We start from the raw sequence: 15,692 nt of genomic DNA, 5'->3' as shown, positions 1-15,692 counted from the left end.
TTCATAATGATCTCATGAACCATGGAGGACATGAGATGATACGACATACCTTTTTTTTTTTCTGAGAAGGAATGAGGGTCATGAGTCCCTACGTGTCCTACATAATGGTTCTTGTGGAATGAGTTGAATGGAATTGAATGAACCTTATTTTACTGGCTTTAGTGACAGAAGCTGCAAGAAAGTTCCTGTGTGTTTGGCCCCCAACCAAAAATAAATCCAAGTATATAGTCGAGCTTTTGTGACCAATTTCAGCGTTTTGCAGAGTTGTTGCCCCTCCTGTGCTCCATCCAGCAACCTCAACCTTTGCTCCTCCTCGATGACGATGACCATGGTGACAGGTTCCCCCGTCAATTTGTTAGTGGCCAGATGCTGTGCTTGAAGAGAGGGGAGCATCTCCTGCACATGGGTGTGGTTCGACTTGAGAACCGAATGGAACCAATCCTGTTGGCTTGCTTTGTTTCAGGTTTCAGGTTTCAGAAACATGATCAGATTGATTCGGTTCGGACAAATTGAACCAGCCTACTCCCTATACATACACATATATGCATTCATTTAAACTTAATAGATTTTTCATTCATGATTTTGGTTGACTATTGCTTTTTTGAATGAAATATTGGTTTATTGCGATTGTAATGGGTAACATATTATATTCTAGGTTTATAGATATTTCTAATTTTAGTGTAGATGCCTTTGAATATGTTAGATAGTGTTTTTAATCCATTCCAGCTTCCATTATTGATTTATTTCTTGAGTAAATCAATTATTTATTCACTGATTTATTTTTTTTGAAAAATAGAGTAACTGGAAAACCAAGCAAAACCAACCCAATCTTGATTGGATTGGGTTGGTTCCAACATTAATTGATTGGATTCTCATGATTTTGTTTTGGGGGAATGATTAAGGTTAATTTAATGAGTTTAGAAGGAAAGATTATCCTGCCACCTGCTCCATGGCCAACAAAAATCATGGAAACCTACAACAGATAACAATACCGACCCTCTCTAATGACCATTCCATTTCATCCAAATCTTTTGACAGGCACCCAAATTTTAGTTCATCTATACATTGCATCCTAGATCATTAGTGAGTGCAGATATGTTAAAAAAATCACTCATTGATCGACATAATGAATCATGGTTCAGGTGAGATGGCCTCTGAATATCACAAGTCTGTTGCAGTGCGGCAAGCTGGTTAATGGAGAAAGGGGTTCAAATAGGAAACTCCCAGGGTCAAAGAGGGAAAGAGAATTACTTTGAAGATAACACCACTACATGGTTCCATGGGCCTAAAGTAGGAACTAGGAAGATTCCTGGAGTCTAAAATCAAGTTATAGTAGCATGCAGGGTGGCCTGGAATACCCTAGAAAGCCAGAGTACAAACTACAAAGAAGTGGCTGCAGAGTGTATAGAGTCTGGGTGAGAGGTCCATGACTTGTACTCATCCTGTTAGATTTGGTCCTTCAAAGGAAGCAATAGGGATGAAGAAGATTTTCCTGCACCATGTCAAGCCAAGGCATGCCATGCCAGAGATTTGTGAGGATGTCAGAAAGGGGGGCTCTCACATGGACCATGCCTCCAGAGTTGAAGCTCCTCAAACCCAGTTAAGCATTGAGACGCACGCACACGCAGAGAAAGAGAGAGAAAATGAACATGGCTTCCTCTGAATAAATAAAATAATAGAGAATTTAAATGTAAGCTATGGAGTGGAATTTCCTGTTTATGCTCTGGCAATCTTTTAATTGGTACAAAAGAATAAAGAACATTCACCACAAGCTTTTCTGGTGCAGGAAGAAGTAAACTGGGAGAGACCTATGATACTGACCATAGCTGACTCTGTAGAGTGGTCATCTATTGCTTGAATCATGAAGAAAAATGATTAGAACTGGTTGGAAACATGTGAAAAGCTTCTCTGCAAACTAGAACAAAACCAGATTGGCCAAATACACACTTCAATTCACCGAATGAAGAAAATTTTGGATGCCACTAGGCTTTACAAATGAATAAAAATTTTCAACAGTAATTCTAACTCTCATATTTAACTCAACATTATCATGCACTATGATACCTCAATTGGTTGATATTGCCCAGCTAATTCTCTACAAAATTTGAGAATGTCAACCAACGAGGAAAAAACATTCTAGTTTGCCAACAACTCAGATTTGTACCAAAGGGTTAACTTACAACAGCTGAAAAACTAGCTACTATAGGTGGTGGAAAAGCTAGCAGTGCTAGGGTATTAAGAGAAATGAAACACAACAATGAGGAATTACTGAAGCTAATTGCAAACAACCTTGCAATACATATAAAATGATCCCATCTTCAAATGTAAAGATCAATATGATACCTTCAATGAGTACAGTGAGTGCATAGCTATTATACAAATATAACAGTTATCTTTCCTCTCCAATCTACAAGCAATGCATGTGATAGTAAAAATTTTACAATGCTCATTACACATAAAAAACTGGCAAAGGAGCAGTAGACGATCTCAAATAGACCTTCTATATTGTTACAAATTTTCAGACATGCCTAGGAAGATCAACACAAGCATCAGAACTGTAAAACCCAAAGCCTCAAAGCACAACAATGCAGAAGTTGAAACAAGATATTGAGATACCTGTGGTGGAGCTTCTCTGCTACTTATGGTTTCCCTTTTTCTTCAGTAGGCTCCCAAATTTGTGGAGCAAAGCCCTCTTTTTCTTTTGCTGCTGCAGCTTGGTAGGTGAAGTAGCTCCATTGTCCATGTTTTCAATTAATCCATTTATCTGATCAAAGCTACCACTATCTATCTTTAAGTCTTGATCATCATCTATTGATTCTGCTCCATGCTCCTTCTCTGATGCAAGAACCTTATCCACAATCTTGCAACTTTCCCACAATTTCACATCCAGAGGTTCTTCTTCATCATTTTGATCTCCATTGCCATTAGTTTCTTTGGGTTTTGGTTCTTGTGTCCAACAACCTTCGAGCTTGCCTGAGGGTGTTTCTGACTTCATTTTTTCAGCTTCACTCCCATTGGCATTTATGTCGGAAGATTCAGAAGTGTTTGGCAGTAGGTCATAATCTTTTTCACTGTTTGATAGCTCACCATTTTCCTCAGTTTTCTTGGCAGTGGCCTCTGTGAGCAATGCAGACAGCTCTTTGACTTTCTCTAGGGCTGCTGCTTCCCGGATCCGAAGGTCATCATTCTCCTGAGTGATGCTCTGCAGCTCATTCTCCTTGTCCAATAAACTTTCCTTCAACCGCAAGCTCTCAGCTTTTGCTTCTTCTGCTGCTTCATTGGCAGCAATTACTGTAGATTCAGCTTCTCTTAGCTTAGTTATCATCCGGGCTGCATCCTCCTTTGCAGCTTTTGCTTCACGCTCTGCTCCTGTGAGTGCATCCACCATCTTTGCCATTTCAACCTTGAGAGAAGCAAGTTCTTCATCTGACTTTTTAATAGCAGTCATAAAATTAAGCTCTTTATCTTCCCACTCACCAGTCAAGCTTTTGGCTTCTGTTTCAAGTCTTTCCACAGTTTTCTTGAGGCAAACAATCTCATATCTTGCTTCATCAAGCATGACCTCATACCTCTCTTTGGTGTTCTTGAGAGCGGATTTCAGTCGCTCTATCTGAGCATGGGCATCTTCAATTTCAGCTTGCTTTGTTAGAAGTCTTTCTTGTGTTTCCCTAGCTTCAGTGGACACCTCATGCAAAGCTGAAGCTAAACCTTCCATTGCTTTCTTGACCTTTTCCCCTTCATCTCTAGCAATATTAACCTCATCAATCAGTTTGTTCCTTTCCTCTGTCAGGCTTTCAATGTTTGATGCCGCATCCTTCTCATTGTTCAGTGCCTGCAACTTTTCCTCCTCCAACATCTGAAGTTTGGATCTTAATGCTTCAACTGTCTTCACTATGTCCAATGCCTCTTGCTGGGCTAAATAGAGACATCTATGTGATTCATCGAGATCAGTTTTGTGCCTAGCAACCTCAGTCTCCAAGGATTCCATCTTTCCTTTAAGAGTAGCGATCTCAGATTCGGCATCTTCCAACAAGGCATTGCTTTCCTCTAGCTGTTTCATTGCAGGTGCCAAGGAATCTGATAAGGATTTTTCAGACTGCTTCAATTCCTCTACCCGAACGTCTAACAAGTCTGCCTTCTTCTTCCACTCCTCAGCGAGCGTAGTTGAATCTGATTCAGCCTTCTTGGCATCAGCTAGCTCAATCCGAAGCCCTTCAGAAAATGATTCCATCTCAATCAACTTCTCCTCGGCTGCCTTTGTTCTTTCAAGTTCTTGCTTTAAAGCATCAACTTCAGAATCCAACTTCTTCACCATTTCTGCTGCTTCATTATTCACAGCCTCCAGCTTGGAATCCAGCAAGGATTGTAAACGGTTAACTTCCCCAGACAAAAGCTCCACCTTCTCTGCATTGATTTCGGCAATTTTCATAGCATCATCAGCATGGCTGAGGGCACTGTTCTTTGCTTCGGTGGCCATTTCTAGTTCTTGTTTCACTCTCTGGATTTCCTGAGTTACGGAAAGCAATGCCGAGACATCCACAGCATGTTGGTTCCGGATGTTCTCGAGCACCTTCTTCCATTCTTCCTCCTTTCTCTGTGCAGCTTGAATGCCCACTTGTTCCAATTCATCTGCCCGGAACTTCTCAATCTCAAAGCTCTCCTCAGCTCTCTTCTGAGCAACAATAGCTTCCTTGCGCTTCTCATTTGCATCATCAGCCAATCTCTTTGCATCCTTCAATTCCTCAAGAACCCGGATCTTCTCTTGCTCTACTGAAGCCAACTGCTCCTTTGCCTTCTTCAGGTCTTCCTGAGCAACATCCAACTGTGCATGAAGCTCTGATCCCTTCAATGTACGCGGTTGTTTCTATGATCGAAAACCAAATTGCCAACAATTAGGAAAGGCATAGAGTAAAGCAACTAAGCTAGGCAATTAAAAGGTCTGGAAGCAAATGTAAAAGATTTCAATTTTCTTACATCAGTCCTTTTGGTCTTAGTGGCAGGCTTCGACTCTACCGATTTCGGTGACCGATCAACTGATAAGCGCAGCTTCTGCACAGGGGATGGCAACGCAGAGTCCGACCTGGTGGATCCGGCCCTGCCATGTTTGCTCACTCTTGGGGTAGCTGGTCTGGTTTTGTTATTTGGAGTGTCAGATAAGCCAGATCTGTTACAAAATCCCAAAATCGGAGATTTTAGAGATCCAGATTCCTAATCCATGACATAATGTAACAATACTACAAGAGATCCCAAAACAGAGATTCCACTGCATAGCAAGTAAAAGCAAATCACAACATCCAATCCCAACCAAAATCCATGAGAGAGAAGAAGAAAAAGCTAGGATCACAGACATGACTCAATTTGAGATCCACTGAATCCAAGAGCTCAAATTGGGAATCAATCTATGTTCCGGCAAACCCAAGATCCCAGTTTGGAATTTCCACAACCAGATCAAGCTCAATGAACCAGGGAGATCCAAATGAGCATGAATCCATGCGCCATTGACGCATAACCCGAAACTCGAACGATGAAAGAAGCATCTTGACAACCAAATCTACAAGAAAACGTCCCAAATCCCACAAACAGGTCAATCCATAAAAACAAAAGGAAAAAAAATAACAAACTTTGAAGATATCCAAGATGAGACGAAACCCAGAAGCTAACAGAACATAAAGACTTCGAAAAACCCAGAAAAGTAGCAGCTTGAACAAGAACCGAAGAAGGACATAAAGATTATTTGGGTGGATCTGCTACTCACTTAGATTTGGATGGAAGCATTGTCACCACAAAGAGAAGAGCAGATCAGAGAAAAAGAGAGAGAGAGGAGAAATGCCCACAAGAGAATGGAAATGCTGGGGTTTATCACGCGACAGTAGAGAGAGAAGCGAATTATTGTTTCAGTTGGCGTCTGGACAAAAGGGGTAAAATCGGACCCCCATTTGGTTCCAAGAACTCACCTTTGGATGAATGGAGTCAATACATCAAATCCATATTGCTGGTGGTTTTTTTTCTTTAAAATTTTTATGAAGAAAATGGCTGGTGGATGGTTGAAGAAAACTTTGTTTTCCTTCTCCCCCACGACCAGTATCTAATTTTTAATTGAGAATTATTACATGGGAAAACATGTTGATGATGGTGCGAATCTTATAGCGTGAAGCAATTCTCGCATGCAATGAGTTATGCCAATGATGTAACAAAGATTTTTGATATCAAAGTTGGACCAATAATATTATTGGCTTTGAGTAATGCTAAACTCTACCCTCCTTTCATAAAATTGATAGCGAATGATGTGTATATTGCTCTTTATTGAGATTAGCGTAGCCAATTGAATACCACCATACATGGTAAACTAAGCTAGAACTATATCATCTTTAATAAATTTTTAAATATTTTATTTTTATAATATTTTATGAATAAATATATATTTAAATAATTTTATTTATCTATTTTACTAAAAATAATTAATTTATTATCTAATTTTTGTAATAATAAAATAATTAATATCACCAGAAAATTGCTTAACTTTCTTTCTTTTTGGATGGTGATCATTTTTTAGCAAGTAACTCGGCCTGCATTATTGTAGTGCGCCTGTCTTCACGTGCAGCAGTCCAAATGATTGGCGGCAGCCGCACGAGGAAACCTCCTTCTGCCCTTTTGGACGTTTTAGACACTGAGGCTTTGAGATAAAATGATAGGATGCTTTGAAGAGCTTTTATTGGCAGTAATCTATCATGCATGCATCTCTTAGGCTACACTATATGTAGCTAGGCAAAATCTTATTGATCAAAATCAAGTCTTGTGCAAACCTAAGAGTAAGATAAAGACACAGCTACAACACCGAGATAGAATAAGAGTTTCACATTATAATGTGTAAACAGGCATGGATAACTAGATTATGGTGGGCCGATAAATTTTTATCTCAAATTCAATTAGATAAGACCAAAAACCTATACCGCCGATACAATCTACCAAGTTTGAACTGCTTATAAATAAAAAATTATCAAGACTTTGTATCAGACGAATTCATTGTATAATTTTATTTTAAAGTAACTTGATTTATATTACAATGTATTATGTCCGAACTATCTATATATAAAAAATTATTTATGTTTCAAGATGGATAATTTAAATAATTGAAATTACAATCTACTCGAATCTCCAAGCACATGGTGAAGAATAAAGACGTAAAGACTAATAGGCTAATTAGACAAAAGCCAACTGATAATTATACACTTTGAACTAGTTTCTAAGAGGGAATTGGCCAGTTACCAAGCTTTTGTAACTATTACCCCATCTCTTCTCCAAGTATGCAGAACCCACCTTTCAAGTCAATTGGTTTGAGTTTGAAGGAGGATAAAAAGGTGAACAACTAAAAATTGAGAGGAAGATGTGTCTTTTTAAACCAAAGAAATCTCTCAAATTAGTTGAAATGTTTCTATCACTTTAGGTTTCTCAAATTAGTGCCTGATGTCAGGTCCTACTAAACTTGGATTGGATGGTAAGCAAACATAACTTCATATTAAATAGTTGGGACAAGGGTTGATAGCTATGGCTATATCCATCAAAAGGTTTGCTTTTGAACTTGTTAACAAAGCTAGGAACCTGATTGGTGAGCTTGCTTGGGACACAAGATGATGCTCATTAGTTTTAATTCATGTTACCTTTAGAATTCAAATACAATTCATAGAAACCAACCTTTCTGACCCATTTGTTTCCTTGATGGCCATTAGTAGTTTGGTGGTCAAGTCTCCTGACTACTGAATTATTCAAGTAGCACTCGTACTAGTGCAAGGTCATGCTGTGGGCTTTCCATAAAAAATGTTATTTTTAAGCTAAACTTATGTATCAATAGCAAGTAAATGGAATCAGAGACTACCTATGGATGCATTTCACAAACATCCAAAAATTTTAAGAAAGTCATTTGCTTCATCTTTTGTTTCACCTTGATCATTTAAAGAATGAGACCTCTTTTTGTTTTCTTTTTCTTTTTCTTTTTCTTATCTTATCTTCTTTTTTTTTTTTGATTCTTGCATGCATGTAGATTGGGAATAGATGAGCATTTTATGAACAAGCCTTCTCCCCATTTTCCCTCTACCGTTCCAACTTCAAATGAATGTGACTTCAATCCCAAGCCTCTGCTGCAACCATCAGAAGACTTCATGTCCCATTTGTTCGACTCAGATTAACTGAATAAAGGGACAAATCCTCCGAGTCTGATCATTTGCACAAAAGAGAAGCATTACTATGAATTCAATAAGAACATCATATTCAATAAGGATATCATATTCAGTAAGATCAAATTCTATGTTCTGACGAGTTGATCGAAGGCTCTTTTTGAAGTTTGGAATATCTTATCAGTGCGATGAGGCTTTACCAGCAAGTTTATGAGCAAAGCTTCTGTTCCAATGTCATGCTAGCTAAATGCATGGGTGCTAACAGCTAACCTAAAAAAATAGGGGTGAGGTAGACCAACTCTACAAACTATAAGGGCTCTTTTTTTTGTGGACAAATATTATAAAAAAATTGATCAACTTTCCTATTAACCAACTTATCCATATTTTCACATTTTTCAAAATAGATAAATTACTTTCCATAAATAGCACTTATCCATCAAATGTGGGGTAAATTATGTCCACTTAAGAATTGGCTAAATCATTTCTCCATCAGCCAGTAAAGCAGATATTTAATTTTATTCCTAAAATACTCCTTACTGATTTTCTATACTTTTGTCATTTAATGCTTAATAATTCAGTGATCCACTTTCTTCAAACTTGAAAAGCATAAAGAATATAATAAAAAATATGGATAAATTTTAGTAACTTATGCAGAAAAGTAGTAATACAAAAAAATATGGATAACAGACTTTGAAGCTACTTTTCAATATATAAAAAAATATAGATAAATTATTTTTTCATCTAAATTTTGTTTGAAAAATATTTATCTAAAAAAATATAGATTATCGGATAAAATTTTTATCCACAAAAAAATGAGCCCGTAAATTTTTTTTTATAAAGTTAAGATTACTTTTTGAAACATCTCTGTCCCACCTCAATTTTAAACATGAAGCATCTACAATATAATTTTAAACCTAAAAACATCACCCACAAAAATTTCATCGTGCCAATGCAGCCCCTAAACAGACTCCACTTTTAGTATAATAATTACACTTTGCAGTAGTTTCGACCCGGCCCTTTGATTACCAATGAAATAGGAAATAAAAACAAAGGCCAGATGTCGTACATTAACAAATATCTTCCAACAAATATCCTATGAAAAATCATGCACATAAATATTTGGAGAAATTATAGTGGCATCTCTTTAACTTTTCATGATTTATAGTTACACCCTAAAGTTTTTTATTTTTTTAAGTTAAATCCCAAAACTTAGGTTTTAACTGTGATATGACCCAATTGTCCATATCCATGAGGATCTAAAAATATGTGATTATCACATGATATAACTTTAGATATAGTATCCCATCAATATCTTCGTCAACTAGATCAAAAAAACAATAATGATACATTAATCATTTTGTATTGGCAATTAATGGTGTTAGAGCCCAGATGGATATCTAGGTCATATTGCAATCAATTCATAATTTTCGGAGTCTAATTGAAAATTTTGAAATATTTGATGTACAAATACAAATCAAGAAAAGTTGAAGATATATCTATATAATTTTTTCTAAATATTTTAGACCTCATGCATTCATAGGGATGGATGGTTTTGCCCTCGTAGGAATGTTCTTATTACTCTACTCGGCATTTACATAACCGAGGGGCACAGAATGAACGAGCTGGCCAATAACTTTTAACCCACTGACATCTATGCGACCCTCGACAAGTCGTGCCATTAGCATAAACACTTAAAACAATGGAGAGCCTGCTGAGTCTCCCACGGCAATAAACAAGTAATATTTGTCCAACTTGATGTTATTGGGCTCCACCAAACAGCCAAGTGTGATAGATGGATAGCTGTCATCGGTACGCTTGGCTTTGTTTGGTGCATGGACCACCTAATTGTATGCTCGACCTGCCTTGTTATCCGATAGATTTCTGATCTAATGTTTAATCCCTGAATAGCAGCTAAATTTGTAACAAATTAGAGATAGGGTAATGGTTGGAATCGGGCAGGGGATGAAGTCATCAGGAGCTAAATTATTTTTTTCGTGCTAATCTAATATTGACTTCTATTGTAGCCAAGGACTTGTAGCTCGGCACATGAGGTATTATCCGCTTGACTCATGGATCTCACGATTTTATCCCTCTAAATTCCGATCCAAAAAGTACCTCATATGGAAAGGATTGTCCCTTCGTATATAAGTCAGTCTTTCTTGACTCACAACTAATGTGGGACTAATAATGTCTTTCTTTCTATACCATAATATAGTCTTTCAGTCAACGAAGAGTCTGTATACGGATGGGAGATGCACTCCTTATTTTTATCACTGACTAGTGTACGAATGAAGGAGTCCCACAGTTGCAGAGGTAGTTCCCTATCTAGCATACCACTATTGTGGCTAAGGACTTATAACTCAGCACATGAGATATTGTTTATTTTGGTCCATGGGTGTTGCTTCAAGAATTGATTTTGATGATCACAAACCATTTTAGGGGACTACTAATAAGTTTTCTATGTTTGAAGATTATTTTATGATGTTTCAGGTAGTCTAAGAGATTGGATTTGAAAAGCTTCATCAAATATACCAAAAATTGAAGTTTTAGTAAGTTGGTGAAGTTTTGAAGGCTTTTGAGAGTGTCCAAACTGATTTGAATTTATTTGAGAGCGTTTAGATGAGTTCTAGTAAGTTTTGAACCTTAAATGCATGAAAAAATAGATTAAAACATGATGGAACGACCCACTTGGGTCATCCCCTTCTGTTAGGCAGTCGGCACGCGGTGTTTTGGGTCATGGTACATTATGGGACGACCCACTTAGGACGTCCCATAGGACGCCCCTCTGAGATCTGAGACCAAAACAGAAAGCAGGACTTTCTGTTTGGCCAATTGGGACGCTCTATGGGATGCCCCAATGCTAGTGGGACGTTCCATTTCTGCGAGCACGCGTAACGGTTAGTTTTCAATCTATTTTTGATGCATTTAATGTGCATTAAATGCACTCCAATGGCTCAAAACCAACTCTAAGATATTCTCAAGAGTGAATGGCAACTATAAATACTCTATTCAAGTGGAAAATCATAAGATTTTTGTAAGCTCAAAGATTAAATCTGAGAAAAACCATTTTCAGCCTTAAGAAAGAGATTGAAGCATTTAAGTACATCACCAACACTCTCCAGCAGCAATCAAGTGTGGAATTCATTGAGAGTGTACAGCAAAGACTTCCACCCCTTAAGTATTGTATTTCTATTGCTTTTATTGTGTGTATTTAAGGGGTTTGTGTGCTGAAATTTGTATACTCTATTTTTCTCAAATAGTTTTTGCGTGTTTGAGTTTTGGGAGGTTCCAAAACTCATTTGGATTGATCTGATCCCTGAATCAGAGTGTTGAGGATTGACTTGTATCCGAAAAATAAGTGTTCTTACTTGGAAGGCAAGGATTGGAGGTGTCCGACATGATGTAATCCATTGTTATCCATTTAGTGGATTGAATTTTTAAGTAGGGACTTAGGGAGTGAATGTAGGTGCAAGATTGGCACCGAACCACTATAAATCCTTTATGTTTGTTGTGCTTGCCTCTTTTTTCGTATTCTTTGTGCTCATTACTTGCTTATTTTTTATTTGTGTTTGATTTTGTTTCTATTGCAAGTTGATATACTTCACTCTTCACCTTGGTATATTACTTAAGTAGTTCAATCTTTAAAATTTTAAAAAGACCTAATTCACCCCTCCTCTTGAGCTTCATATCTGAGCAACAAGTGGTATCAGAGCTCGATGCTCTAGTTCTTGCTTGATTTAACCATCAAGAGCTAAAGATCCATAACAGTCCAATTTGGCATATTCATATCCGAGGGGCAATTCACAAACCGACCTCCACTTTTCAATAGATTAAACTACACATATTGGAAAGCTCGGATGAGAATATTCATTTAAGCACTTTACTATAACATGTAGAGTGTCATAGTAAATGGATCACACACACCCACCAAATTGATTGATGGTATGTTTATCCCTAAGTCGGAAGGTGAATGAGATAATTTTGATAAGAAAATAGCTCAGCTCAATGCTAAAGCGATGAATGTTTTATATTGTACTTTGGATGCTAATAAATTTAATCGCATTTCCACATACATGTATGCTAAAAAAATTTGGGATAGACTAGAAGTCACACACGAAGGCACAAACCAAATAAAAGAATCTAAAATCAATATGTTTGTACATAACTATGAACTGTTTAAAATGAAACTTGAAGAATCAATAACTTAAATGTTCACTCGATTCACTGATATCATAAATGGCTTAAAAAATCTTGACAAATGTTACTCTAACAGTGATCTTGTGAGAAAAGTGTTCAGGTCATTACCAAGATCATGGGAAGCAAAAATCACTGCAATCCAAGAGGCTAAGGACTTGAATGTTCTACAATTGGAGGAACTGCTTGGATCCCTCATGACCCATAAACTGACCATGAAGCAGCACACTGAGGAGAAAATTAGAAGAAAGAAGATCATAGTCCTCAAGTCAACAGCTCAAGAAGAAGATGACTCAGAAAAATCAGATAACAGCGAAGAAGATGAGGACTTGGCCCTGATCACTAAAAAATTCAGACGGTTCATGAGAAGAAAAAGATAAGGGACCAAGAGAAGGCCACCAGCTAAAGGAGAGCCAAGTAAAGAGAAAGAAAAGGAATAGCCCATAATTTGCTATGAGTGCAAAAAACCTAGCCACTTTAGATTAGAATGCCCTTAGCTCAAGAAAAGCCAAAAGAAGTTCAAGAAGAAGAAGGCCATGATGGCTACGTGGAGTGACAGTGATTACTCCACCACTAATGAAGAAATCCAGGAAGAAGCCAACCTATGCCTTATGGTACACGAAAATGAGGTATCATCTGAAACTCAATCTGAATTTATTTATGATGAATTATTAGAAGTTTTTTATGAACTCTTAAATGACCTAAAAGAATTAAGAATTAAAAATAAAAATCTAAAATCAAAAAATTATGAATTAAGGAAAAAGAAAAAATTGATAAGAAAAATGAAGAATTAGATCTAAAGAATCAATCACTAATAAAAAAAAAAGATGAACTCTCTAGTCAAAATGAAACTCTTATAAAAGAAAATAAAAAACTAAAGAAAAAGATATCAAAGTTAAAACCTATAGTTGACAAATTTACTTTAAGTTCAAACAAACTTCAGATGATTATTGACAGTCAAAAAGCTGTATATGATAAAGCAGGACTTGGCTACAATACTCTAAGAAAATAAAAGTTCTTCAAAAATATTTTTGTCAATGAATCCACAAAAAATTTGCCAAATGTTACTTGTTTTAAATGTGGTATGGTAGGGCATAAAGCATATACATGTTCATCAAATAAATTTAATGATAGAAAGGTTAAGAAAATATGGGTTCCAAAAGGAACCATTGTGACTAACCCCAAAGGACTCAAGTTAGCTTGGGTACCTAAGGTTAAAATTTGATCTCATGTGTGCAAGTGTGTTTTGCATCCCAAGCAATGAAAAAAAAAATGGTATCTTGATAGTGGATGCTCAAGACACATGACAGATGATGAATCACAATTCATCACATTGGAAGCCAAGAATGGATGTATGGTCATCTTTGGAGACAATGACAAAGGAAAAATCATCGCTATCGGTAATATTGATATCACTCCCTTCACTTCTATTGAAAATATTTTACTTGTAGATGGTCTTAAACATAACTTATTAAGTATTAGTCAATTATGTGATAGAGGCTATAAAGTAGTTTTTGAATTATTTATGTGCATTGTAACTAGTCCCACTGATGCTAGCACTAGATTCATTGGATATAGACATGGCAATGTTTACATTATTGATTTGGATAATCTCTCTTTACAAAGCATGCAATGTCTTATGGCCATGAATGCTAAAATTAATGAGACTAGTTGGCTTTGGTACCATAGACTTGCATATATTAGTATGCACACACTTTCTAAAATCATTAAAAAGGATTTGATTTTTGGTTTGTCAAAAATTAGTTTTGATAAAGACAAAATATGTGATGCATGTCAATTAGGTAAATAAATAAGAGTTTTCTTTAATTCTAAAAATATTGTTTCAACTTTTAAACCTCTAGAACTCTTGCATATAGATTTATTTGGTCCTATAAGGACAACTAGTCTAGGAGAAAAAAGATATGATTTTGTAATCATTGATAATTTTTCATGTTTTACTTGAGTTTTATTTTTAGCTTCTAAGGACGAAGCATTTTCTGCATTCTCTAGATTTTATCGAAAAGTTTCAAATGAAAAAAAGCTTACCAATTGTTTCTATTCGAAGTGATTATAGAACTGAATTTGAAAATAAAGACTTTGAAAAATTTTGTGATGAAAAAGGTATAGATCATAATTTTTCAGCACCTATAATACCACAATAAAATGGAGTAGTTGAAAAAAAAAATAGAACACTAGAAAAAATGAGTCGTACCATGCTATGTGAAAGCAAGCTCCCGAAGTACTTTTGGACAGAAGCAATTAACACAGCATATTACATTTTAAACCGTGCCTTAATAAGACCAATTTTAAAAAAAAATACCTTATGAACTATGGAAGGATAGAAAACCTAATATAAGTTATTTTTATGTTTTTAGTTGCCGGTGTTTTATTTTGAATAATGACAAAAATAGCTTAGATAAATTTGATGCTAAATCTGATGAAGCTATCTTTCTTTGCTATTCTACTTCTAGTAAAATTTTTAGAGTATTTAATAAATGATCACTAGTAGTGGAAGAGTCAATTCATATTATTTTTGATGAAACAAATGACCTTCCATCAAGGAAGAGAGAGGGTGCTAATGATGCAGGTATCATAGAAGATGGAATGAAGAAGCTCATCCTAAATGACTTGGATCAACAAAACAAGGATCAGATGGATGAAAAATATGAGGATGAAAATATCAATAATCAGAACATTCAAGAGCAACCTAAAGACATAGGTAATCTTCCAAGGGAATGGAGGTATGTCCACAATCATCCTAAAGAATTAATAATTGATGATCTGACACAAGGTGTAAGAACTAAATCTTTACTTAGACATGTGTGCAATTATATAGCTTTTGTTTCTTACTTAGAACCTAAAATAATAGATGAAACTGAAAAATATAATAATTGGATAATTGCCATGCAAGAAGAATTAAATCAATTTGAAAGATATAATGTATGAATACTAGTTACAAGACCTAAAAATCACCCAATAATAGGAACCAAATAGGTATATAAAAATAAATTAGATGAAGATGAAAATGCTATAAGACATAAAGCAAGATTAGTTGCTAAAAGATAAAATCAACAAGAAGAAATTGATTTTGATGAAACTTTTAATCCTAGACTAGAAGCTATAAGAATGCTACTTGCTTTTGCTTGCTTTATGAATTTTAATTTGTTTCAAATGGATATTAAGAGTGTTTTTCTAAATGGTTATATTGCTGAAGAAGTTTATATTGAACAACTCTCTGATTTTAAAAATCATAAATTTTTAGATCATGTATTTAAATTAAATAAAGCATTATATGGATTAAAAAAAGCTCCTAGAGTTTGTATGAAA

The 15,692-nt window shown here is 35.8% G+C and overlaps 1 protein-coding gene across 1 annotated transcript; it reads right to left on the bottom strand.

The window, feature by feature from the left end:
• Positions 1 to 2,302: 2,302 nt before the first annotated feature.
• LOC105059594 (WEB family protein At3g02930, chloroplastic) lies at positions 2,303 to 5,948 on the bottom strand. Its single transcript, XM_010942941.4, has 3 exons — positions 5,756 to 5,948; positions 4,975 to 5,164; positions 2,303 to 4,864 (listed from the first exon to the last, which is right to left on the bottom strand). Exons 1-3 carry the CDS (start codon positions 5,773 to 5,775, stop codon positions 2,636 to 2,638), a joined length of 2,439 nt encoding a protein of 812 aa, XP_010941243.1. The 5' UTR covers positions 5,776 to 5,948; the 3' UTR covers positions 2,303 to 2,635.
• Between the last annotated feature and the right edge of the window lie 9,744 nt (positions 5,949 to 15,692).

The sequence above is a fragment of the Elaeis guineensis genome, chromosome 16 (genome assembly GCF_000442705.2).
Source record: "Elaeis guineensis isolate ETL-2024a chromosome 16, EG11, whole genome shotgun sequence".
NCBI classification, from domain to species: Eukaryota; Viridiplantae; Streptophyta; class Magnoliopsida; order Arecales; family Arecaceae; genus Elaeis; species Elaeis guineensis.
Note: the sequence above shows the minus strand (reverse complement) of the source record. Positions and strands in the feature narration are given on the sequence as shown.

Excerpts from the sequence above, each read along its gene's own strand:
- LOC105059594 (XM_010942941.4), bottom strand. The coding sequence starts at position 5,775 with ATGCTTCCATCCAAATCTAA. Across the intron at positions 5,165-5,755 it reads ATGCTTCCATCCAAATCTAA|ATCTGGCTTATCTGACACTC; the intron begins GTGAGTAGCAGA and ends ATTTTGTAACAG. Across the intron at positions 4,865-4,974 it reads CTAAGACCAAAAGGACTGAT|AAACAACCGCGTACATTGAA; the intron begins GTAAGAAAATTG and ends TTTCGATCATAG.